General features: G+C 47.4%; 1 protein-coding gene across 3 annotated transcripts in view; it reads right to left on the bottom strand.

The window, feature by feature from the left end:
• UBE3C (ubiquitin protein ligase E3C) overlaps window positions 1-27756 on the bottom strand; it is a 124746-nt gene that overhangs the window by 80157 nt on the left and 16833 nt on the right. For all 3 annotated transcript variants that reach the window (XM_065939603.1, XM_065939600.1, XM_065939602.1), the window contains exons 2-5: window positions 19354-19407; window positions 5888-5962; window positions 5320-5466; window positions 709-824 (exon numbers count right to left, since the gene is read on the bottom strand). In XM_065939603.1, the coding sequence (XP_065795675.1) occupies window positions 709-824; window positions 5320-5466; window positions 5888-5962; window positions 19354-19407 (392 nt within the window). The remainder of the gene's footprint in view (window positions 1-708; window positions 825-5319; window positions 5467-5887; window positions 5963-19353; window positions 19408-27756) is intronic.

The following is a 27756-nucleotide window of genomic DNA, read 5'->3' as shown; positions in this document are numbered from 1 at the left end:
GGGTTTGGGGGAAAAAAAATTTCCTGGGGCTCTCGATCATCCACATTCTCTCTTTGGGGGTTTTCCACTTTGTTTCTAGTGCAGCTCAGGCTCTCAAGAACATCAGGATCTGAGCTAACAGGCCTCATTCTCATTGGAACCCTAAATAAACCTTACTACACGCAGCTTCCAGAAAATTAGCTGAAAGTGTATCAAAGGCTCAGAACCATTTGAAAGTTGGCTACGGTGCAGACATCATCAAATTTCAGAAAAATGGTGAAGATGCTAATTTGCTTTTTCATTCAAGTGCTACTAGTCACATCACCTCAGTATGCTCTGAACTGAGTCCAGGACACAGGGCAGGAGAGCCTGAGGAAAGGCCTGACCCTTAACCTGCGGGCAGCGACCCTGGGGCCTGGGAGCAGTGACCATCGGCACAGAGACGGGTCTTTCAGCTGGCCTGTCCACTCGCCAAGCAACCAGATGCCTGACGTCCCACAGAGCGATTCCAGGCCACAGCTGGAAGAAAACATCCCTTGGAAGGTATGCTTAACTACATTTTAATTTCTAAAGGGAGGATCACAGAAGTAAAAACTGAAAACAGTAACATTTCAGTCTCAAAAAAACCAACAACAAAGGGAAAACCACTAAGACACTGAAACACAAACAGTATTTTTCTAGACAACGAGATCACCACATCACCCAAGCTGGGGACGACAACGGGTTTACCTGCAGCAGAGGCTCATCAACCTCTTTATTTGAAACAGGCATGTGAGTCTCTCAGATCCTTCCAACTGCTGGACAAACAGAGCGCTGTGTTTAATCAGGTTCTGATACATCCATATCTGAAAGAGCAAAACATACAACTCGTTAGTCTGTAAAAAGTTAACTGTTTTCTAATTATATAACATGCCAAATTTCCTTAACTGGCAGACACAATCAAAATAATCAAAACATGGCTGAGAAATCAATCTTCTAAGTCAAAGTTTTAGTGAGAAGGATACACACATCCTGACTTTTCCATCCTAAAAAAGCACATCAGCATGAAGTTAAATTACTTAAGACTAAAAGTATTAGAAAACTCACATAAAAGTGAAACAGAAACAGTTCATTTACAAAATTTAGCAGTCCACAATAAAAACAGTGAGAGTCACAGTCTTAATCCTAAATTACAAAGGACAGCGGTTCCTTCTCACCTGTCTTCTCTAGCTTCCAGCACTGCTCCTGTGGATGCTCTCCTCCCCAGTCCATGAAATGCTGGTGGAAAAAGCAATCTTACAGCCCCACCACCCCCGATAAAAGGCCAGGCGTGTAACACGTCAGGTGAGAGTTATGTCACAGCTAGATGGAGGAATCGCATCACAGTGTTTATACAAACCATCACAGTGCGCACTAAAATATTACAGCTTTATTTGTCAATTATACTGCAGCATGCTCAAGGGGAGCAAAGGTCAGAGCTGTGGGGGGATGGCCTGAACTCCCATTGTCATGGACACGACCAGCGATGGGGCCCCAAGCTCAGCAAGCGTGGCCTCAGACCTCCATCCAGCTCCACCCAGCAAGTGTGGACGCTGCTGTTATGAGTCCTGCTGGACTCACTTTCTCTACGATATATTTTTTGCTACCTGTTCATTTATCAACAGAAACAGTTACAATTGAGAGAGCCTCTCACGTGTGCCTGTCATGTTCAATCTCTCCTTTGACAGTAAAGCTTACTTGATATGAGATGTTATCAAAGTCTGAGCACAAGTGTTCTGCCTGGTAAATCCCAGTGGGTCCAAAGTAGGTGGAAAGGAACTCTGAGACCCCGCCCAACTGTTCATCTGCCTACACAGAAGCTCAACTTGAGGCATTTGGAGCTGCTTGCCCCTATTTCCTGAGGAACCAGTGTGACACACACGTTTTCTGCACTATCTGACAAGCAGTGCATTCTAAAATTCACACTACCCTTTCAGTTCAGTTTGGTTCAGCCACTCATCATCGTGTCCGGCTCTTTGCGACCCCATGGACCACAGCACGCCAGGCCTCCCTGTCCATCACCAAATCCCAGAGTTTGCTCAAACTCAAGTCCATCGAGTCAGTGATGCCACCCAACCATCTCATCCTCTGTCGCCCCCTTCTCCTTCTGCCTATAATCTTTCCCAGCATCAGGGTCTTTTCAAATGAGTCAGTTCTTCACATCAGAGGGCCAAAGGACTGGTGCTTCAGCTTCAGCAGCAGTCCTTCCAATGAATACTCAGGACTGGTTTCCTTCAGGATGGACTGGTTGGATCTCCTTGCAGTCCAAGGGACCCTCAAGAGTCTTCTCCAACACCAGAGTTCAAAACCATCAGTTCTTCGGCACTCAGCTCTCTTTATAGTCCAACTCTCACATCCATACATGATTACTGGAAAAACCACTGCTTTGACTAGACGGACCTCTGTTGGAAAAGTAATGTCTCTGCTTTTCAACATGCTGTCTAGGTTGGTTATAGCTTTTCTTCCAAGGAACAAGCATCTTTTAATTTCATGGCTACAATCACCATCTGCAGTGATTTTGGAGCCCAAAAAATAAAGTTTGTCACTGTTTCCACTGTTTCCTCATCTATTTGCCATGAGGTGATGGGACCAGAGGCCATGATCTTAGCTATCTGAACGCTGAGTTTTAAGCCAACTGTTTCACTGTCCTCTTTCACTTTCATCAAGAGGCTCTTTAGTTCTTCGCTTTCTGCCATAAGGGTGGTGTCATCTGGTATCAATATCTGAGGTCACTGATATTTCTCCCCACAATCTTAATTCCAGCTTGTGCTTCTTCCAGTCCAGTGTTTCTCATGATGTACTCTGCATATAAGTTAAATAAGCAGGGTGACAATATGCCGTTTTGACGTACTCCTTTCCCAATTTGGAACCAGTCTGTTGCTCCGTGTCCAGTGCTGTCGCTTCCTGACCTGTTACAGATTTCTCAGGAGGCAGGTCAGGTGCTCTGGAATTCCCATCTCTTAAGCCATTAACAAATAACAGTAGAAGGTGCAGTAAACACTGTAACAATCTAATGGGCAACTGTAGGAACTCTAAGAATAAGGCTGTAAATACACTAATCAAGTAATTATGGTTCAACCCCATAAAGAAACCCTCAAAGCACTTTCTTTAACACTTCTTGGACTGGGTTTGTTTTCTTTTTAATTAAGGAACAACTGATGTCCCTGGAGGAGGAAATGGCAACTCACTCCAGTATCTTTGCCTGGAACATCCCACAGACAGAGGAGCCTGGAGGGCTACGGTCCCTGGGGTCTCAAGAGTCAGACGTGACTGAGCACACATGCACACATAACTGATGGACAATATTATATAAGTTTCGTAGATACAACATAACAATTAAAATGTTCAAAGGTTATATGCCACTTATAGTTATTATAAAATACTGGTTTTATTCCCTGTGCTGTATAATATATCTCTGGAGTGGACTGGACTTTGACACTGTTTTTAAATTTCTTGACAAATGCACCAACATCATCATTCCCAAAGTTCTAAGTACATTAAATACCTGCTTTGCTTCACTTTTTTTCTCTGCTTAACTCTTTTGTTGTTTGTTGTTGTTTTTTTCCCACTAAATTCAGATATATAAACTTTCCTTCTTATGCATCCTTTCTCAGGAAGTCAACTGAAGGTGTATATCAATAAAACGAGGGAGCAAATCAAGCAAGCAAAAAGGAATGGACTCAGGAGAGAGGATCTGAAACCGAAGAGAAACAAAGCAAGGGTTTTCCCAGGATAACAGTGCAGCGCGCCCCCGGGGTGCAGCAGGCGGCTCGGGGCGGGGGTAGGGGCACGCACCAGGGCCTGGCTGAGCAGGGGTAGAAGAGGACCTGGCCCTCAAGAGGCGCAAAGATGAGATAACAGTGACCCAGTGCTAACGCCAGAGGAATTCAGGAAGACTACACAAAACGTCACTTTAGCAGCGAGCATATTTAGTCATAACAATAAAAAATAAGTCAAGGGAGTAGGTGAGGAAGGGAAAGCCACATATGCTGTTTTGTACGAAGCACATTAAATAAATAAACTCCCAACAGTGGTGTCACGCCTGCTCTTAAGATAGGAAGCAGGGAACCTGAAGATGGGGCAGGAGACCTACCCTCCACATATTATGTGACTGGTTCATTGTTCTTGCATTTTTGTTTGCAAACTGAATAAACCATCTGGTTCGTTTTTGTCGTATGAGCCAGGTTTGAGGAGCTGGCCAATTCTACGTTCACGTAGGGCCATGGGGCCAGGCGGCTGCCCGCCTAGAAACCACGCAGGACTGCTGACCGGACCTCAGGGCAGCCAGGGGCAGCTCTCCAAAGGCAAGGGCGCTCTGGACAGACGCTCGACCCTCCTGACCCTCTCGCCCCCCGGCTGTGCTCCACACCTGACCTTCAGTCCGGGAGCTCAGAGCAGGGGAAGGAGGGATAGTTTGCTCCAGACAGAGCTCCGAGCCCTGCTGCTGTGCATTTGTTATTCCTCTCCTCATCGGCTTCAGACAGAGCCAAGAAAAGGTGCGTCTAAGGCAGCCACCTTCACCACTCTCGAGATCTATGGACTGTTCCTCCCACGGCCCATCCTGGCTCAGAACCGGAAGCAGCGTGGGTGTCAGAGCCAGAGCCCACTCGGGCAGGGCAGCACCCTCCATCTCCTGTACTTGAGTTTCACCCAAGGGTGCTGCCAGTCGCACGGCTGGACCACGGAAGGCTTACTTTTTACTGTAGACTCATCCTTTAATTTTAAATTTTTATTACAAGTAAAGACTTCTAAGAATAAGTATGTATTTAACCTAGTAATTACACGCGAATCTCTACTATTTCCTGGGAAGCTGGACACAGCGGCAAGTTCTACTTTTTAAAAAGACTGACAGTCATGCATGTCCCCCGTTAATACACACCGTTCCTCATCACTGGTAACATCACAAGCCTATAAAATGCTTTAAGTCATACCATTATGTTTCAATGTTTCAGCGCGAGACCCTGGAGGTCAGGGTTAAAGCGCCCCCGGGTTAACGCTGTGACAGAGAGGACGGCATCCCAGAGACAAAGGCGGGCTCCGTGCTGAGCAAGTGTGGGCCGCGCGCCGTAACGCTGCGCAGTGCATGCACCACACAGCACCCCACTGCTTCTTATGTTTGAAATTTTCCGTAAAAAAACAAATGAAAAAGCCTACTGGTCGTCTATCACCTTCAAGAGGGAAATCACATGGTGAGAAAGACAGCCCCCCGCCGCTGACTGCGCAAGCTCACAAGGAGAGCCTTGCTGGGGGTGGCCTGGCCACAGGAAACCACAAGCTGGAAAGCACGTACACAAGGCTAGTGAGAGCAGAGCCAACACTCACCAAACGCTTGGAGTCTTCACTCTGTCTGTAAAAAAACAGAAGCTGCCTCACCAGGAGGGTAAGGTTGGGGCCGCTGGCAAGGGGAAAAGTGCCGCCAGACTGGGCCAGGCTGGCACAGCGGTCGAACGCAGTCCTCTGGATGGAACACTGGAAACAGAGCGAGACACAGGACAGCATCAGTGCTCGCGCGGCCCGCGGTCAGCAGAGCGCAGACCGCCCGCTAGGGTTACGTCACTGGGAAGTCACGGCCGGAGAGCCGGGAGTGTGTCTGTTACAGACCCTCCACAGGGGCTACCACCACCTCTATCTACCGTGATCTGTAGCCGCACTTTGGCCTAGGTTTCTATTTCATAACTTAAAAACCACCAAAAACCTCATCTATCCATATATTTTTATATAAACTAGCAAATTAATCATTGGGCAAAGTATTATCCACATTAATTTTCATTAAACAAGTACACATAAAAATGCACACAAAATGAATTCCACCTCTAAGAATCCAATGCTATATTCAAAATAAGTTTTCTCATGCCTTTTTAATTCCTTCTCAATTTAAAAGCAAACTTACTTGCTGTTTTCTGTCTCTATAGCCTCGAATAAATGACTGGATAATTATTGCATTTTTCAATCTTCGCCTTTCTTCCTGAATAACATTGGGAGGAAGAACAATTGGTCAGGATCAGTGAAAATGACATATACTAGTTAAGACTACAGATCACAACATCCACTCTTTGAAACATATATATATTTGAAACAATTTCTAATATATTCAAAGTTGTGCAGTCATGCCCACTGTCTACTTTCAGAACACTTTCATCACTGGCCCCATAAAACTCCTGACCCGCTGGTCGTCAGTCAGCCCTCACACTCTGTCCCACCCCACCCCTCCACCCTGATCAGTGATCAGGCAATCACTGATCAACTTGCTACCCCCATGGAACTCCCCATTCTGGAGCTTACACACAAGGGAACCATGACATGCAGCCTCTGAGCCTGACCGCCCACTCGGCACTGTGTCCTCAAGCCTCACCCCTGGCGCATCCCGTGTGAGTACCTCACCCCTTTCTACAGCCGCTTCGCCGTCCGACGGTCTTCCTTGCTTACCCGCTCACTAGCTGGTGGACACTGGGCTCTTTCCACTCTAGGCTATTAGGAATAATGCTGATGTGGACACTCATGTACCGACTTTTGTGGGGACACAGGTTTTCAATTCTCTTGGGTGTATACCCGGGCATAGAATTAATATTTGAGGAACTGCTGGACTGTTTTCCAAAACAGCTAACCATTTTACAATTCTGCCAGCACAGTCAGACTTTTTGAAAAAAGCTTTTAACTGGGATGACCCTGAGGGATGGGATGGGGAGGGAGGTGGGAGGGCGGTTCAAGATAGGGAACACATGTACACCCCTGGCTGATTCATGTCAATGTATGGCAAAAATCACTACAATACTGTAAAGTAATTAGAGTCCAATTAAAATTTTAATTTAAAAGGTTTTAAGTATTAAAAAAAAACAACAAACAGAAGCATTTTATTTTAATTTTTCATTTATTTTTATTAGTTGGAGGCTAATTACTTTACAACATTGTAGTGGTTTTTGCCATACACTGACATGAATCAGCCATGAATGTTCATGTGTTCCCCATCCTGAACCCCCCTTCCCACCTCCTTCCCCATCCCATCCCTCTGGGTCATCCCAGTGCACCAGCCCCAAGCACCTGTCTCACGCATCCAACCTCGACTGGCGATCTGTTTCACACTTGATAATATACATGTTTCGATGCTGTTCTCTCAGATCACCCCACGCTCACCTTCTCCCACAGAGTCCCAAAGTCTGTTCTATACATCTGTGTCTCTTTTTCTGTCTTGCATATGGGGTTATCGTTACCATCTTTCTAAATTCCATATATACTCGTTAGTATACTGTATTGGTGTTTATCTTTCTGGCTTACTTCACTCTGTATAATGGGTTCCAGTTTCATCCATCTCATTAGAACTGATTCAAATGAATTATTTTAAAGGCTGAGTAATATTCCATTGTGTATATGTACTGCAGCTTTCTTATCCATTCATCTGCTGATGGGCATCTAGGTTGCTTCCATGTCCTGGCTATTATAAACAGTGCTGCGATGAAATTGGGGTGCACGTGTCTCTTTCAGATCTGGTTTCCTCGGTGTGTATGCCCAGGACTGGGATTGCTGGGTCATATGGCAGTTCTATTTCCAGTTTTTTAAGGAATCTCCACACTGTTCTCCATAGCGGCTGTACTAGTTTGCATTCCCACCAACAGTGTAAGAGGGCTCCCTTTTCTCCACACCCCCTCCTGCATTTATACAAGCATTTACTTTAAAGGTCACTCTATTTCCAAGCAGAAAACTCCAATTATGAACCACCTGAGACTGTCTTTAAAACTTTCAGTGACCGAGCAAAAACAATACTCATCACTGTTCCAACCTCCGCAGCTGCCGCACGCTGAGGGCCCACCATGTGCCTGCCCAAGACAACCCACAGGCATCCACACGGTACCCTGACAGGTGAGCGCCACTTCTGTTTGAAAGACACAGAGCCTGAGCTCTCCATAAAGACTGAGGGTGCCAAGCGCTCTGAGTCAGAAAGCAAACTCAGGTGTGACACGAAAGCCTGTGCTCTGTCTTAGCACGCGATGTCGTTTCACAGCACCTCTGAATGCCACCGACAGGCATGAACGGCGCACACACTCACGCAGCCTTGGGATTAGAGAGCACACCGTCAGGTCACAGAAGTGCACGCTCTGAGCTTGAGGCAGTTACGAGGGAACTCCTGAGCCGGAACCAAGTTTGGGCATCAATTCCTAACTATGATTCTAAGGGTACTTGATGACAAACTCATAGATCATCCCAGGCATTTCCAACACATTCATTGTGTTCATTTAGTGGTTAACTAGGGAGGAAGTCTCAGTAACACTCCAGTTCTCTAGCAGGTGTACCAGAAATAGATCAACCCTCACAAGGCCTGAAAGTCAGCCTCAAGTCAGCTCATCCCCACAACAGTTAAAGGGGATTTACTGTTCCTCTCCTTGTTGCCTGCCAGAAACGAATGCGATGCTCTCCAAAAAGAAAAGGTCATATTCTAGATAGAACCTGAAGGCATCATTCTGTCTAGGACATACGATGTCCAGTATTCAACCAAAATAACCAGGCAAAAGATAAGAATTTAAAATCAAGAGGACAAACAACACAAACAAACCCATAGGAATTCCAAATACTGGAGTTTAAACATTATGCTTAAAAATCTACAATTATGTTCAAGAAATTAAAAGACAAGAGAACTGGTAAATAAAATAATCAAAGAAAATTCTAGAACTGAAATAAAAATCAGAATTCAGAATTCAGTGGATGTATTTAATAATCAAACATCACTAAAAGAGATAATTTGTAAATCAGAAGTTAAACAAAAAGAGACTAGCCAAGTCAAAGCATAGATATTCAAAAGGATAAACACAGAGAGGAGAGGAGACACACAGGACAGAACGTGAAGGTCGGATGCATCTGCAACGTGAGTCCAGGAGGAGGAGGAGGGGAGGGGGAATGGAGCAGAAGCTCCATGGGGAGAGAGGGCTGGCTGAGGACGCCCCAGAAAAGATGAAATATAGCAACCAGTACAGGGGCTTCCCTGGCGGCTCAGCCGGTGAAGAATCCACCTGCAGAGCAGGAGACCCAGGTTTGAACGCTGGGTCACGGAGATTCTCTGCAGAAGGGAATGGCTACCCACTACAGTATCATTCTCTTGTTTGTCAGTATACTTTTCTTGTTTGACCAGTGACTTTCAAGTGAGGGCTGTTTCACCACCAAGGAAACATTCGGTGATTTCTGGAGACATCTGCAGTTTCTCAGTGTGGGGAGGGAGGGTCGCGGCATCTGCTGGAGAGGCCCTATGTGTGTATGTGTGACATAACATGTATTTGTATGTATCTTAAACTTCAGAAACCATTCTGGATTTGTTGATTTTATGGTGGGTCATCTGGAACCAATGTAGAGGTCAAGAGATGGGCTAACCCTGCAGTGTGTGGGCAGGCGCCCAACAAGGCACCGCCTGGCCCAGGACATACGTCAGCTGCCTGGAGGCCGGGAGATCCTGCCCCAGAGTCCTTGCACCTGCGGCTCCCTAGCCCAGAAGGTGTTCCAGCTTCCCATGGCATTTCTGCTCCGTCATCCAGGAATTCACTCAGCTCTGACAAGCTCAGAGACGCCGTCCCTCAACACCGACGCACAGCAGGCCCTCCGGGTCCCCGTTGCAGGACCCCGACTCACACCTGCGGTCCCCGGCCAGCAGGAACACTGTTCTGTTATTCCCCACCTACACACCCAGCCGGCAGAGCACTACCTGGAACACAATGAGTTCTCAGTATGCGTGTGTGAAAGGAATGGATGACTTATTAAAAACAAAACAAGAAACTAATCACAACTGCTGATTAGTCAACACGGCAAAGCCACTTTAAGAAATTATCTCCGAAGATGAAACGTGAGAGAGACTGGAACAAAAGGGGTCCCTAGCCCCTTTCGCGTATTCAGCTTCTTCACAAACACACAAATAATGCAGACAGCCTGCCTTCACAGGGAGTCTTCTCCTCCTGTGAGGCTGCCAGGGTTAATTTCATGACAGGCAGCCTGGACCTAAGTTTTAGCTTTCCCCAAATGGTAAGATTCCCCACCCCCATCAGGTAACCTGAAGCCAGCCAATCAATATGCGCCCAGTAAGAGACAAAGGGGAAAGCTGAAAAGCCCGCGAAAGCCCAGGTCTGAGAAAGCCCGCGAAAGCCCAGGTTTGAAAAAGCCCGCGAAAGTCTGTACCAATAGAATTGCTTTGTAAACATGTAACCAATCCGCTTAAGCCAGCTACTAATTGATTATGCATGTCTTATAAATTTCTGTAACAGCTTGGGCTCAGGGCTTTTCTGACCCTGCACCACTGTGATGGCGGAGGCAGAAGGCCCTGGCTCGAGTCAGTAATAAACTTCCCTTTTTTTGCGAGTTGCATTGCCTTAGAAGCCTTCTCTCTTCCCGCTCGGGGATTCGGACATCGGGCATAACATTTGGGGGCTCGTCCGGGATCCCTTGACCGGGAGAAGAGAACGCTTCCAGGACAAAGGGGGAAGGATAAATAATAACACCGGTGCTCAGGAAAGACCACAGTAAATTCAGGGCCCTGTTGGGGAGCAAGAGGGTGCGTATCTGGCACAGAAGGAAGGCTTTCTGTAACGGGGGACTAAGCGGCGTAAGGCCAAGGCCAGCGGACGCGCTGGGAGGCAGCCGACTCTGCAGGGAAGGCTTTCTAGAAAGGGGGGGGGACCAGCCGGCGTAAGGCCAAGGCCAGCGGACGCGCTGGGAGGCAGCCGACTCCGCGCGGAAGAAAGTTCCTCTCCCGACCCCGAGTCTGGTGAACAGCGGACGCCATTCGGTAAGGTAAAATTCAGGGGGCCCGAAAATCCAGCGCTGTGTCGTCGGCCGACGTTTGTCCGTGTGTTTGTCTTCGGCTCTCCGTGTTTTTGTGTGTGCCGGCATTGTCTCTATTCTCGTTCTCTTCTGGGGCATCGTTCTTTTCTCTTCTGACTTATTCTCCTTCTCTTCTTCTCCGATCTCCCCTCCACTCCTTTTCTTTTCGGGAGTTTCAGTAAACAGGCGAACGGTTGTGGGGCAATTGATGAATCCTGGCCAGGGCTACACTCTGGCGGACTCTGAAGGCCCTACAATAAGTGAGCCTCAGTAACTAGAGCCCGACCGGGTGAAACTCTCCTTTAACATCCCTAACTGAGGACGTGGCCTAAAATTCTTCTTGTGGGCACGGGTCAGGCACTTAAAGGCCATTAGGGCGCCTGCCACTTGAAGACTCCCGTGAGAGGATAAGGGGGTCACGGAACGGGCTAGAAACCCCTAGGGTGCCCGCCCCCAGCAAGAAAACTTCCGTGCAACGACGTAGGCACATAAACAGTTCCAAAAGCATACCATAAGCCCAACCTCTTGGCCGCCACCACTCCCGGTAGGATTTTTGGTGGTCGTTCTCAGTGACTTTCTCTCTTTCTTCCTTACCATTTATTTTAACCATGGGTCAGAGAGAATCTACCCCACTTTCTCTCATGACTGACCATTTTTCGGATGTCAGGGCCAGGGCCCATAACTTGTCTTTACTAGTCAAGAAAAGTAAATTAATAACTTTTTGTTCTGCAGAGTGGCCCGCCTTTCGGGTAAGATGGCCTCCGGAAGGCACCTTTCAACCGTCCATCATACAGGCTGTGAAGGAAAAGATTATGGCTCCTGATCCCTGGGGCCATCCGAATCAGGTCCCCTATGTCATGGTCTGGCAGGATTTAGTAGAAAATCCACCTAAATGGTTAAAACCTTTTGTTTATACACTTCCTAGTTCCTCCAATTCACAGGTCCTGGTGATGGAGATCCCCCCGGAGGAAACCAAAAAGAAAGAAGACCCAAAACCAGTCCTTCAGGAATCATCTTATCCAAACCTGATAGATCTAGAAACGGAGATAAGGCCTCCGCCATATGTGCCCTCCTCGCAACCCCCTCCGAGGAGAGAAGCTCCCACGGGTGAACCGAGAGGTTTAAAAGGGCCAACGGGAACTGACCATGAGGGGGGACCGGCACTGGGGACCCGGGGGAGAACTAGGAGAGATAGAGGTGGACAAGACCCTGGGGACCCAGAGTTACCTTCATCCACTGTTCAGGCGCTCCCCGTCCGAGTGGGACCAGCTAACCCGGACGGAGAGCGAACCTATCAGTACTGGCCCTTTTCCACGAGTGACCTGTACAATTGGAGAACCCAGAACCCTCCTTTCTCAGAGAAACCCCAAGGCCTCATTGACCTCTTAGATTCCATTTTGTTCACTCATAACCCCACCTGGGACGATTGTCAACAGCTGTTGCAGGTGCTCTTCACCACGGAAGAACGAGAGCGAATCCTGGCAGAGGCACGGAAACGGGTCCCGGGGGCCGACGGGAGACCAACCGCCCAGCCTCATCTCGTGGACGAGGGGTTTCCTCTGTTGCGGCCTAACTGAGATTTTGAGCGGGTGGAGGGTAGAGAGCATCTCCGAGTGTACCGCCAGACTCTAATGGCTGGCCTGCGGGCTGCAGCAAAAAAGCCGACGAATCTGGCAAAGGTAAATCTAGTAAGGCAAGAGCCCACTGAGAGCCCAGCAGCCTTCCTAGAGAGGCTGATGAAAGCTTTCAGGCAATATACACCTATAGACCCCCAGGCTGAGGAGTCACGCGCTGCAGTTCTGTTAGCGTTTGTAAATCAGGCAGCCCCAGATATTAGGAAGAAATTACAAAAGGTAGAGGGATTGGGAGAACAGACAATACAGGATTTACTGAAAGTAGCTGAAAAGGTATTTAATAATAGGGAGACCCCAGAAGAAAGGGAAGAACAAATTCGACGGGAGGAAAGGGAATTAGCTGAGAAGATCAGGAAAGAAGATAGGGAACATAGGGCGAGGAAAAACCGGAAGAACCAGAGGGAGCTAGCCCAGATCCTTTTTGCTGGGATAAAGGCCGAAACAGAATTGAGGGAACCTCGAGACCCCCGGATGGGAGAAAAAGAAAAACCAAAAAGGCAGGCCCTAAAGAAGGATCAGTGCGCCTACTGCAAAGAACAGGGGCACTGGAAAAACGAGTGCCCTAAGAGGGACTCAAAGAGAGGAATGACCCAGAGAGAGAAAATTTCCCCTGGAACTCGAGTTCTATATGCGGGGGAAGACAGTGACTAGGGGAGTCAAGACTCGGTGCCCCTCCCCGAGTCCTGGGTAACCATATATGTGGAGGGGAAACCCGTTGGCTTCATGGTAGATACTGGCGCCCAACACTCTGTTTTAAATAAAAAACTGGGACCAATGTCTAAAAAAACCAGCTTAGTGCAAGGAGCCACGGGGACAAAAAGATATTGTTGGACCACAGAACGGAAAGTAAATCTGGGGACCCACCAGGTGTCCCATTCGTTTTTGGTGATACCAGAATGCCCAGCCCCTCTACTTGGACGGGACTTGTTGACTAAAGTTAATGCTCAGATCCATTTTGACCCTGGGGGAATGTCAGTCACGGATGGACTTGGACAACCGATACATGTCTTGTCCCTAGCCTTAAGAGATGAATACAGACTTTTTGTGCCTAAGCCCTCAGAGACCATAGCACTAGATGTACAACCGTGGGTCCATAAATACCCATTGGCCTGGGCAGAAACGGCAGGGATGGGACTAGCCAAACAGAGACATCCGGTCGTCATCGAGCTAAAGGCAGAGGCAGTTCCTGTGAGGGTGAAACAGTACCCCATGAGCCAGGAAGCTCGGCGGGGGATCACTCCCCACATTCGACGTCTCATGGATGCCGGAATTCTCAGGCGATGCCAATCCCCTTGGAACACCCCCTTACTGCCGGTGAAGAAGCCAGGGGGGACAGATTACAGACCTGTCCAAGACCTGCGAGAAGTCAACAAGCGGGTGAGTGACATACACCCCACTGTCCCTAACCCATATACCCTCCTGAGCAGTTTACTGCCTGAGTACACTTGGTATACTGTGTTGGACTTGAAGGATGCCTTTTTCAGCCTACCCCTGGCGGCCCAGAGCCAGGAGATATTTGCCTTTGAGTGGACTGAGGGGGAGGGCCAACCGGTAGTACAATTAACTTGGACCCGTCTCCCACAGGGGTTCAAAAATTCCCCTACCTTGTTTAATGAGGCTCTGAGTGAGGACCTCTGCGAATATCGGGCTTGCCACCCAGAGGTCATTCTGCTACAATATGTAGATGACCTCATGTTGGCTGGAACCACAGAGGAGGCATGCAGCCGTGCCACCGGGGACCTCTTACAGACCCTAGGCATCTTGGGGTATCGTGCTAGCGCAAAAAAGGCACAAATAGCCCGGCAAGAGGTCACCTATTTGGGGTATAAGATCCGGCAGGGACAAAGGTGGCTAACTCAGGCCATGAAAGAAACAATATTGCAGATACCAGAGCCCAAAACCCCTCGCCAGGTGAGAGAGTTTCTGGGGACTGTTGGATATTGCAGACTGTGGATTATGGGGTTTACTGAGAAGGCCCGGCCCTTGTATGAGGGAAGTAAAGAGACCCCAAACTAGACTTGGACTGAGCCAATGAAAAAGGCTTTCCAGACGCTTAGACAGGCCCTACTAGAAGCCCCAGCCCTTGCCCTGCCTAACCCAAATAAGCCATTCCAGCTGTTTGTAGATGAAAAGCAAGGAATAGGAAAGGGGGTCTTGACGCAACAATGGGGACCATGGAAGCGGCCGGTAGCATACCTTTCGAAGCGATTAGACCCGGTGGCCGCTGGGTGGCCCCCTTGCCTTCGCATCATTGCAGCTACAGCCCTCCTCGTCCGCGACGCCGACAAGTTGACGTATGGACAGCAACTCTCGGTGTACACCCCCCACGCCATCGAAGGGGTTTTAAAGCAGCCGCCGGGTAAGTGGATCTCCAATGCCCGCTTGACACACTACCAGGCCTTGCTGCTCGATGCCCCACGGGTGCGTTTCCAGACCCCTTGCTTCCTAAATCCGGCCACGCTCCTACCTAACCCAGAAAAGGACCGCCCTCTCCATGACTGCAATGAGATACTGGCTGAGGCCCTGGCGGCACGAAAAGACTTAACTGATGTTCCCTTAAGCAACAGTGAGCTAGTATGGTTCACCGATGGGAGCAGCTATGTAAAAGATGGGCAAAAGAAGGCGGGAGCCGCCATAGTTGATGATTCAGGGCAGACGATATGGGCTGAGACACTTCCCCCAAACACTTCTGCGCAAAAAGCAAAATTGATTGCCCTAATACAGGCTCTAGAGCAAGCCAAAGGGAAGAGAGTCACCATTTATACTGACAGCCGATATGCTTTCAGCACTGCCCATATTCAAGGTCCCATATACCAAGAAAGGGGATTTCGGACAGCTGAGAGAAAAGAGGTCAAAAATCTGCCCGAGATTCGCAGGCTCCTGGAGGCTGTCCAACTGCCCCGGGCAGTAGCAATAGTACATGTCCCCGGTCACCAGAAAGGAGAAGACCTTAAGGCGCGGGGCAATCGTGCCGCTGATGCGGCCGCTCGAGAAGCGGCTAGCCGGGACTACGCCGCCCCCATATTAGCTGTGGGACTTCCACCTCCTGGTATGGGGACTCTGCCGCCAGTCCCCGACTATTCCCTCCCTGATCTCGCTTGGATCAACAAGGATGCCACCCTCCAGAAGGATGACCAAGATGGATGGTACCGGGACCAAAACAACAACCTGATATTGCCTGCCACCCTGGGTCGTCACCTGTGTGAACACCTGCACACAACTACCCACTTGAGAGAAAAAAAGACCCTAACACTTCTCCAGACGGCCTGCCTGAGGTTCCCTCGACAAAATGCAGCTGTACGAGAGATAATTCAAGCCTGCGAAGCGTGCCAGCTGATGAGGACAGAGAAGAAGCAGCACTCGGGAATGAGGTACCGGGGGGAGGAGCCAGGGCAACACTGGGAGATAGATTTCACTGAGGTAAGGCCAGGCAAGTACGGGTATCGCTATCTGTTGGTTCTGGTAGATACCTTCTCGGGGTGGGTAGAAGCTTTCCCCACTAAGGGAGAGACAGCAATAGTGGTTGCTAAGAAGATCTTAGAGGAGATAGTGCCTAGGTATGGGCTGCCGGTGACTATGGGCTCTGATAACGGACCTGCCTTTGTGAGCCAGATTGTACAAGGGCTGGCCCAAGCTCTGGGGACGAAATAGAAGTTACATTGCGAATATAATCCCCAGAGCTCAGGACAGGTTGAGAAAATGAATCGGACCCTAAAAGAAACTTTGACAAAGTTGGCAATAGAGACTGGCGGGGACTGGGTGACCCTCCTTCCCTTTGCACTCTTTCGGGCGCGTAACACCCCTTATAAGCTGAATCTTACTCCTTTTGAGATTTTATATGGGAGACCCCCTCCAGTGTATCCTATTTTCGAAGGAAAATGCCTGCCACCCCCTACTTTGGGACAATTCCAGCAAACTCTGATGGCATTAAGTAAGGTGCATAACCATGTTTGGAAATTGATTCGAGAGATACACGAGGGCCAAAACAGGAGGGCTCTTCCCTCACATAATATTGGCCCAGGTGATTGGGTTTGGGTAAAACGACACCAATCTAGAGTATTAGAACCTAGATGGAAAGGCCCTTATGTTGTTCTCCTTACCACTCCTACTGCTGTCAAGGTCGACGGAATTGGACCCTGGGTTCACTGCAATCACGTGCGGCAAGCCACGCCGGAAGAACAGGAAAAAGCACGAGCAGAATGGAAGGCGAGTCCTCACCCGTCAAATCCTTTAAAACTGAAACTCGCCCGCCGGGAGGCCTCCTAATTCTCCTGCTGATGGCAGCTCTCATCGACCCAGGAGCGACCAGTCATAACCCCCATCAACCTGCTAAGATCACCTGGAAACTCAGCGACGGGCAAACTCATGAGCTGCTCAATGAGACATCAGGAATCCACCCTCCGAACACCTGGTGGCCGGACCTGAACTTCGACCTCTCAAGCCTCTTCGCAAAGCAGGACGGTCTCTATGATAAGTATTATAGGGATGGGATAAAAAACCATAGGTTGGGGTTCTGGGCTTGCCCGGGCTATGTAAGAAATAACTGGAAAACCTGTGGTGGCATAGAAAGCTATTATTGCAGGAGCTGGAGTTGTGTGACCTCTTGTGATGGACCCCAGAGGTGGGATGTCGGAAACAGAGATCTAGTTAGCTTCACCTTCAAGGACCGTAGACACCATGGCCCTCAGGTACGAGTACAATTTAACCAGGAACGGGCGAAAAAAAAAAACCGCTGGACCTCAGGACTGACTTGGGGTTTTCAGCTTCATGTAAATTGGCCCGGCCCCTACCCAGGCGAGCTTTTGATCATTAAACAGGTTATTGAGCCAGTGCAGGTACATAGTTTAGGTCCCAATCTGATCAAAACGTTACAGGGGCACAAGGCGACCCCCAAGCCAACTACCTTCAGACCAAGCTCGCCGGGAACATTTAACATCTCCTCTACTCCGAGCCTTAGAGGCAAATTGACAGAGACCCCTGGCCCTCTGGCTGTTACCATTAGCTCAACAATTCAGGACCCCCTATGGGCCTTAGTGAATGCAGCCTTTACGGTCTTAAACCATACCAACCCTAACGCGACCCAGTCCTGTTGGCTTTGTTATAATCTTCACCCACCCTTTTATGAGGCTATAGGCCTCAATGTCTCTTACCACTTGTCTTCAGGCCAGAACCCGCCCCAATGCCGATGGGAAGAACGCAAGGTTGGCCTCACAATGAATGAAGTTTGGGGACAGGGACTCTGTTTGGGCACAGTGCCACGTGATAAAACTCCCCTCTGTGCCCGGACTATCAGTAACCTACGCTTACATGGCAAAAATTAGATTGTGCCAGAGGCTGGGGGTTAGTAGATTTGTTCACATACTGGGCTAACCCCATGTTTAAATGTGAAGGTTTTTAACCAAAATCAAGAATTCTGTGTCCTGGTTGCTGTAATGCCAAAAATCTTATACCACTCTAAAGAGGTTATATACTCACATTGGGACCGGGAATTGCTAAGACAAAAGAGAGAGCCAATCAGTGCGATTACCATGGCAGCCTTGTTCAGTCTTGGGCTGGCAGGAGCAGGGACAGGAATAGCTTCACTGTCTCTGCAAGGCCAAGGGTTTTCCTCCCTAGGAGCCGCCATAGATAAAGATATAGCTCGCATAGAAAAATCAATCAGCCACTTAGAGAAGTCTCTGACTTCATTGTCTGAAGTGGTCTTGCAGAATAGGAGAGGATTAGACTTAATTTTTCTCCAACAGGGTGGGGTCTGCGCGGCTCTGGGAGAAGAATGTTGTTTCTATGCAGACCATACAGGAGTGGTAAGAGAATCTATGGCAAAAGTGAGAGAAGGGCTGGCGCAACGTAAGAGGGAACGAGAGGCCCAACAGAGATGGTTTGAGTCTTGGTTTCAACGCTCCCCCTGGCTGACCACCTTAGTTTCCACCCTCCTGGGGCCACTTATAGTGCTATTATTAACACTTACATTTGGCCCTTGTATTTTAAACCGGCTAATGTCATTTATTAAAGAACGTCTCAATACAATTCAGATTATGGTATTAAGGCAGCAATATCAGATGGTAGCCCAGGATGAAGAAAAAGATTCCTCTATAGAAACAAGAAGACAGGGGGGAATGTGAGGCTGCCAGGGTTAATTCCATGACAGGCAGCCTGGACCTAAGTTTTAGCTTTCCCCAAATGGTAAGATTCCCCACCCCCATCAGGTAACCTGAAGCCAGCCAATCAATATGCGCCCAGTAAGAGACAAAGGGGAAAGCTGAAAAGCCCGCGAAAGCCCAGGTCTGAGAAAGCCCGCGAAAGCCCAGGTTTGAAAAAGCCCGCGAAAGTCTGTACCAATAGAATTGCTTTGTAAACATGTAACCAATCCGCTTAAGCCAGCTACTAATTGATTATGCATGTCTTATAAATTTCTGTAACAGCTTGGGCTCAGGGCTTTTCTGACCCTGCACCACTGTGATGGCGGAGGCAGAAGGCCCTGGCTCGAGTCAGTAATAAACTTCCCTTTTTTTGCGAGTTGCATTGCCTTAGAAGCCTTCTCTCTTCCCGCTCGGGGATTCGGACATCGGGCATAACACTCCTACTTGGTAAAATACGAACATTATACTCTAAGACTTTCTATATCTTCTGGAAGCCACGCCATAAGCAACTACGTGAACCGAAAGTCTATGTTCTCCCCTTATTCTGCAAACTGCTCTTTTAACCCATCATTTCTACATTCTTTTAGCCCATCTACATTAGATGAGTCACCATAAAATCAACAAATCCAGAATGGTTTCAGAAGTTTAACATACATGCAAATACACGTTATGTCACATATACATACCTACATGTATATATATATACATATTTATATGTATATAAAACAGTAAAAGCAGGGCTTAGCTAAATGCTATGGGAACTGCTTATCGACGGGGACTGTCACACTTACCTCTCTCTTTTTTCTTTCTTCCTGAGTACGATGTAAAAGGGAAGCCTTTTCTTCCTAAACACAAAAAGAGAGAAAAGACAAAAGGTGTAATTTCAAATTCTAAAATGCTCTCATACAAGAATTACAGAATGCTGTGGCCCAAAAGAATTCTAGAGATCATCCAATTGAACTGTCTGACAATAAGAAATCCCAGGCAGGAGGGGTTAAATGGCCCCTCCCCCAGCCCACTCCACCCCACCCCCAGGTCACATATCAAGTTAATGTTAATAACATTAGCAGTTTTCTAATAGAATCTGATTTCTTTACACACACACACACACACACACACAGTTAGTTCAAGTAAAACTCGGGTCTGAGTGCCAGCACCCTCCTGTGAGCTCACACCACGGCTCTGCAAGAGCACCCCAGGGAAAAGGCCAGGCCAACACAAGGCCTCCATGTGGTGTTTCCACAGCTCTCCATGTGACTGTACAATTGTCTCAATAAAAATGTCAGAGAAAAACTCAACTTTTCATTGCTACCAGAGTTTTAGAAAATTATTTTCATCATAAGAAAAACTGCATTTTAACCAAAATTACTTGATATGCAGAAGGAACTGAAATAACAAATGGGAAAGTTAAATGCTTCAAATAAAAATACTTACTCCTCCCCCAGAATAGTTTCAGTCCATACTGCAAGGGCATTTTATTTTTGTGAATTTAATCCAAAATAAAATTAAAGGTCCAAGATCTTAACATACAAATCATTAGAAAAATAAAATTAAATCTGTTAACACATACAGCTCATCAGAATAGTGTCAGTAAGCAATGAGCCAAATTAAAATCAACTTTGATATGTGAAAGAATACACAATGTATATAACAAAAGTTTCTCACTGACAAAATTTACAGCCAAAGAAATAAATCCTCCAGATATTTTCCACTATAGAAAATTTCATTTCTTGGATTCAAATAAAAAAACCTTTAAAGTTACCACACGTTAAAGGTCAGAGAAATATTTTATTTTTAACTGATTAATTAAAAGGGGAGGGGGAACAGAAAAACCTAAAGCAAAAAGTGCAGTTATAATGCTCAGAATTATGGAAAGGTTCTAGATAAATATACAACCATACTTCTAGTTATTCTCTTTATTTATGAATAGGAGTGGTAAGTATACATCTGTAATTTCTTCTTCTTCTCCCTTTGCCCAGATTTAATGTATATTCATTACTTGGGTACAACTAAAGAGCCAAGACTTCTTAAAATGCTGTTACAACTATGAGAAAATATATTTAAAACCATGTTTTACCTTTTAAAAAAGGTACATGTCAGCAAAGTGAAGTCTCTTAGTTGTGTCCGCCTCTTTGCGGCCCCATGGACTGTAGCCTACCATGCTCCCCGTCCATGGGATTTTCCAGGCAAGAGTACTGGAGTGGGCTGCCATTTCCTTCTCCAGAGGATCTTCCGACCCAGGGATCGAACCTGGGTCTCTCAAATTGTAGGCAGACACTTTACCATCTAAGCCACCTGGAGAGTCAGCAAAACAGTCACCAAACTGACTTTACGAGTAAGTTGCAGCATCACTAACCTAAATGACCCAGGGGTGAGGGTTCCAGGGCTGGGCCTGTCTCTTACCACCAGTTCACTACCATTGGCTTCAACGTCCGGCACATGCAGGGATTTAATAAATCCTTACAAAATGAATGAACGAACATTTAAGTAAAGCAAAGACGTCTAAAGGGAGGAGTAACCATTAACAGCTGAAAAGCACTTCTGAGCACCTGCAGCACTGCACGTAGGCTGCAATATCCTGAAAGTCACAATGGGTACTAGTCACCAAAAAGCGTACCCGGGTGCTGAGTGAGTGCTAGCATTTCTTAGAAATTCCATTAGGTCTGAAGCACAGGATTTGACAGGGTGACAGACACCCAGAGGCACGCCGAGAGCGAACGTCCTCCCCTCTGCAGACCTGCACGTGAAAACCCCTGGGCGCAGGACACCATGGTCACGGTGCAGGCGCTTCCTCGCGCCTGTGCTGAAGAGCTACAAAGTGAGGCGAGGCTTGCTCAGGCGTGTCCGACTCTTTGGGATCTCATGGACTGCAGATGGCCGGGCTTCTCTGTCCACAGAATTCTCCAGGCAAGAACACTGGAGTGGGTTGCCATTCCCTTCTCCAAGAGCTACAAAGATTCCTACTTAAAACAGCTCATTTCAAACACTGTAAAATAAGCATAGCCAGCAAACCCACAGTCCTGGACACACATACACAAAGACCCTGACATGTGACTTCAACCATAAAATTGTAGTTTAAAAAATGTGAAGCCTTTCAAAGAGCACTCACACTCCCTAAATGCTTCACAGAGGAGAGAACGGTCTGCCAAGCCCACAGGGCACATCAGCCACACGGGACGCGCCAGCCACCACCACCATCTAGTGCTCTGCCCACCATGGGCCCCGGGCGAGGGCACTCAGCAACGTTCCGCACCCTGGATCTGGGTAACCCAGGTGTCCCTCAGAACAACCAACGTGCTTTAAGGACTATCATTTTCCCTGTTTACGGACAACAAAAGTGAGGTTCAGAGAGGCAGAGCCAAGATCTGGACTCGGGAAGGGTCTGGAGCCTCAGCCATTGAGCCATGGACTACTTACTCTGAAAAAAAAAAAAAAAATTATGTATGATCATATTATTTTACATTTTGAGAAAATTAAAAAAATCTTTTGTCTTTGTAACAGATATATAATTTGGAAGATCTATCATAAAGGAGCCGGCAGAGGACGAGGCCATAGGAAAAAACGAGGGTCGCCAAAACTGGGCCTGAGTTCAGAAGGGACGGGGTGGGAGGGCAGGAGGGCTCGAGAAAGGCCCCGGGAAGGGGAGACAGGCAGTGGGAGGCCGGGGGGAAGGCTGCCCTGAGCGCAGTCAGCGCACAGAGAGAAGTGCAACGGGAGGCGACGTCCAGAAAGCAGGCCCACCACCAGACTGCACGCCTCGGCGGGTCCCAAGCTCACAGCGGAACCAGAGCCGCCACCTGCCAGCTCAGACACCGTCTGCGTTCCGAGGATGTTCAAATGAGGCACGAGAGAGGAATTCGCTCACTCAACAGATACTCGCTGAGTCCCGTGTCGTGCGAGGCAGTGGCTATTTTAAAGCGATACAGGAGCACACAATTGCTGGACGTGGGAGTGGCCTGTCCACTGCACACCCACTGTGGCTGGACTCACTCCTGCACACCAGCGATGACAACAGCAGACGCCGGTTCCCCCGGGGCACATATCTCAACACACGTGGGCGCCCCCGACGGCTCAGAGATCGTGCAGAGTCCAGAGGAGCCCTGAAAGGATGTGCTCCGGAGGGTAACGAGATGGACCGCGTCACAGCAGAGGCAGTGTGGTCAAACAGCGGCTGCTTGTCCCCCCTGCCCCACGTCCCCCAACCACCTCTGGGGGCCGCCTCCTGCACGGTGAGCCCCTCAAGCCTCTGTCGCCCTGCCCTCCTCCCACCTGGCCTTCTCTCCTGACACTGACGCGTACGCCTCTTCCAGAAGGGGAGACCAGCACCCCCCACCCCCACTCTGCCACACATCGATGGGGAGCTCCCTCAAGCCGAGACGGCGAGCACACACGACACTCACGGACGCATACCCAGCACACAGGGCGCACTACTCAGCACGCAGACTACGCCTGTATCTGCAGTCAGAACCCCGAAGCCGCATGGGCATCACCCACAAAGACGTGGCCGCCAGATGCCGAGGACGGTCACTCTTCAGCAGGTGAAGCCAACAGGGCCAGCGGGGTAGTGGCCTTTCCAGAGAAGAGCAGAAAATAAGAAAACAAGACGAGTCCCATCACCTGAAAAGGCATAAGCAATGATCACAGCGTGTCAAGGGGCTTCCCTGGTGGCTCAAGTGATAAAGAATCAGCTTGCAGTGCAGGAGACCCTGGTTCGATCCCCGGGTTGGGATGATCCCCTGGAGAGGAGAAAGGCTACCCAGTCCAGTATCCTTGGGCTTCCCTTGTCTCAGTTGGTAAAGAATCCGCCTGCAATGCAGGAGACCTGGGTTCAATCCCTGGGTGGGGAACATCCCCTGGAGAAGGGAACGGCTACCCACTCCAGTATTATTCTGGCCTAGAGAATTCCATGGACTGTAGAGACACAAAGAGTTGGACATGACCAAGCGACTTTCACTTTCACAGTATGTCAGGCCCTGCGGTCAGGCAGGGGAAAATAAAGGCACAAGCCAGACCCTAACTCATAATTCTGAGTGCCTGCACGTGGCCCGGAACTGTAAACAGCCATCAGCTTTTGAAAGTGAAATTTCACCACACTGCTAAGAGAGTAACCCAGCAAGCCTGCTACCACACACAGGGAGTCGGGGTCGAGGACCCACACCAGCGGCGTGGGCCTCGGCGGTCGAGGACCCACACCAGCGGCGTGGGCCTCGGCGGTCGAGGACCCACACCAGCGGCGTGGGCCTCGGCGGGAGAGGCAGTCCGCCCCAGGCGCACACTCCGAAGGTGGGCCTGCTCCACACCCGAACAGACTCGCATCCGAGCTCAACTTCTCTACTGGGTGTTGAATAAACACGATTACATTTTTGCATGTTCTCTCAGGTCCCACCGGAAACGCCAGACTCCACACCCTGGGACAAACATTGAGCTACACCCAGAGGCTGAGGCAGGAACAGACAAGGCTCGCGCAGCGGGTCTCCAGGTAGACAGCGATGAAGACGGAGAGGCAGCCTGGGAGAAAGCGAGGTGTGCTGGTCAGTGAACAGCAGTGCAACAGCTAAGTAACACAGGGCCGCTACATCCCTCAGTCCTCCCGTCAGCACAGACTCCTGACGGGCCTGAGTCCTCCCATCACCACAGACTACTGATGGACTGGAGACCTGCACACACACAGAGCACTAGAAAACACGTGAGGACGACACGACGATTGCTTTCCAACTCTTAGTGTGGAGGAAGACTTTCTCTAAGAAAGAAACACCACTCCACACATGAAATCTGTTAGTTTGTCATTAACTTATTTAAGAATTATAAGTTTGATCTCATAAAAATTAAAACTTTATACACAGAAAAATATTATATCCAAGGTTTAAAAAGGTGACAGTGGGAATTATCTGTAACACTGCAAAACCAGCTATTTGTAAAAGTTCTCAAGAATAATTTTAAAATATCAACAGTCAAATAGAAAAATGAGGAAATAAAAACATATTTTAAACATAACTTCATTTTTACTCATTTTTAGGGGAAAAAAGCAATAAAAATGCAATGATAGGTTTTAACCTAACTGGCAAATTTAAACCTCAGATAACAGGCTGAGATGAAGATGGGCAGCAGCTACTTTCATGCACTGATATGATCTCCTTAGAGGGAAATTTGTAAATAACTATAAAAATTCACAATGTATATAGACTTTGATCAACCCTCCTAAAACTTAACCTGCAAATATTACTGGCACATATATAAGTATACGCACCCAATGCTGCTTAAATTAGCAAAAAAAGTCAAAAACAACCTAAATGGCCATTAAACTACATGACAGCTAGATAGCTTCAGAACACTCGTCACAGGGAGGATTACAGAGAACTGCTTTTAAGTGCAGGAGATCCATCTGTACAGACCTGAACTACCTCCAGACACAGTGATGGGCGGGGCGGGGGTGCAGCAGTGGGTTCAGAGCGCTCCAGCATGCATTCAAACAGAGTGCACACACCTCTGTGACTCACACACAGAACACAGCTCTGCAAGGCCACTTAGAAGGATCAGACTGGGGGGTGAGCAGCAGTGCTGAAAGGCCGGGAGACGCTTCTTTTATCTGAATCTTATCTTCTTCTGTTTGAATTATTATCCAAGTACAACAAATACCCTCTCACTCTTTTAGACCAAGAAGCTAACGAAGCTACTCCACAACATAAGTTTTTAAATGCAGCTCAACAAAGCCAAGAATAAGTTCATGACATGTGTGACTGGGAGGAAGACAGCAGTTAAGGTGCCAGCCAAAAGCAGATTCAGACTTTGATTTTTAACAGGTTGCTGGTTTCAATTTACTACACTTGAAAGTATCTTTTCCCTTTAGCATCTACAGGCCTAGACAAGTCAGGGATTCCCAGTGGCAGCTACACACTAGGTTTGTGAAAGGCGCTGAGACAGGGCTTTGGGAACGACCAACTCTGTTGTCCTGTCGCAGACCTGCTGCTCTCAGTGCCACTCGCTCACCTCATAGCTGGGACACCAGCCCTATTCATCAATGAGTAAGCAACAGTAAACCACAGCAGGCTTCTCTATTTGACCTTTGACCTTCGGGCACATTATCTTATCTTCTCTGAAGATTAAACATGGCCAAACTTAACAAATACCATTAATAAAGATGTTTTTCCAAGGGGAAAAAATGCTTTCTTCATGCAAATGAATTCAGTGTTAATAAAATGAACTTTTTAAAAAAAGTCATACAGTTTAAAGTAGATTTCATTAACCATCAGAATTTTTTTAAAATTCAGTCAAAAATTTGACTATAGGTTAAACTAAGTTTACATGACAATTTCCATAAAGACAAACACTCAAACTGACTGCTAACCACTTAAAAGAACTTCAGCATGTTTATTAATACCTTTATTTTAAAAAACAACGTGAGATTTTCTCTTCTATCTATATGGGCTATTTTCCACTAACAATTTACTCCATTTACCAATATAAACAGAACACTCAGTCTCACATCTGTTCCAAGTTATGCACGAACAACACTAATACTTTTACATAATTTGAAGAATATTCAAGTAAAATACTTTGAGTTAATTAAAATTAGGAGATGTTTTCTGAATAATGTACAACCTATGATCTCTGGATTTTCCCTTCTTTTATAGGCCTATAAGAAAGAATCTTTATGAAAATACAATGGCAACCAACCTCACATACAGGCAAAAAATAGTTAAAAGGTGCATCAAAATACAGTAATAAGTGCTCACTTTGGCAGCACATATCTTAAACCTGGAGACCTCCTGGTGGCTCAGATGGTAAAGAATCTGCCTACAATGCAGATAGGAGAAGGCAATGATCCCTGGAGAAGGAATGGCAACCCACCCCAGTATTCCTGACTGGAGAATCCCATGGACAGAGGAGCCTGGCGGGCTGCAGCCCACGGGGTCGCAAAGACTCGGGCACGACTGAGCGACTAATGCTTTCACATCCTAAAACTGGAACAAAATAGAGTGACAAATTACGAAAATCATATTTATAAAACAATGTAATATGATTCCCAATCCAAAATCTACATAGAAAACTGCATTTATGCTGATTTAAAAATAAAATTTATGCTCATTTAAAGTATCACAATAAAATGTAATAGTGTACATTACATCACAGTAAATTCCAAAAGACCTTCTGTTCTTACACCAGAATTGTGTGGTAAGTACGGCAGTTGTACTAGCAAGACCTTAGAAACAAACCGCACATTCACCCACCAACAAAAAGGTGGTCGAGGAACATTATGCATCCACGGAAAGAAGCTACACGTCAAGGTGCTGGTGTGGAATCACTGCCTAGACACTGTGCTGAGGAAGAACAGCAGCTCTTGCAGTGATTTAAAATGTCAGGGGGACGTGTTTATATTTACTCTAATTTTGGAAACCCTGAGGAAGCTGGTAATAACTTTGGAAACCTTGAGGAAGCCGGTAATAGTGGGGAAGTTTGGGATCTTAGTGAAAGGAAGGCTTCATTATATATGCCCTTTAGAATAATCTGTTTTTAAAACTTTTTCCAATTTAAAAAAAAGAAACTTTTTTTGATGGCCAAAGACTGGAGATTAGAAATGGAAACATTACCAGACTTAAGGAAGATTAGTGATAATCTAATCGTCTCATTATAAAAAATTATGACTTTCTCATTACAAAGTTTGAGAAACAGAAGCCCAGAAAAATGAGTAACTATATTGCAGATAACTGGTTACAGAGATAAGCATTTTGTCAAGTCCTCATCATACTTTTTACAATTTCACCTTTCACAGTAAAGACGTGCTATGAACTGTGCTGCCTGCTAACATTCCCCCTAAAGTTAAAGGGAACATTAAGGTTGCATTCTAAGAAAATCAACTCAAAAAGACACAGGACTGCTAAAGTTGCCCTTCCAGTGACTGCAGGACAGGGTCCTCAACTTGCCAAACAGTGAAAGCGTACGCAAAGCTTTAGACACAACACAAGACATGCAGGCTACACAACGTTCACACCAGGGTTCACACACTTGAGCTTCATGCTTTTCCCTCAGTGATCTGAGTCTCTGAGCCCTGATTTCTACTCCACAGGCTGCTAGTATCTCTGCCTCACAGAGGGAGTCAGGAAGAGCCAAGAGCACACGCAGGCAGGCAGACAAACCCTGAGGGACGGCCCGGCTCACGGCCACAAAGAAGCAGAAAAACAGAGATTCCCCCGGAG

The sequence above is a fragment of the Muntiacus reevesi genome, chromosome 6 (genome assembly GCF_963930625.1).
Source record: "Muntiacus reevesi chromosome 6, mMunRee1.1, whole genome shotgun sequence".
In the NCBI taxonomy this organism is placed as follows: Eukaryota; Metazoa; Chordata; class Mammalia; order Artiodactyla; family Cervidae; genus Muntiacus; species Muntiacus reevesi.
The sequence above is the reverse complement of the archived record's forward strand: the minus strand, read 5'-3'. Positions and strand labels throughout refer to the sequence as shown.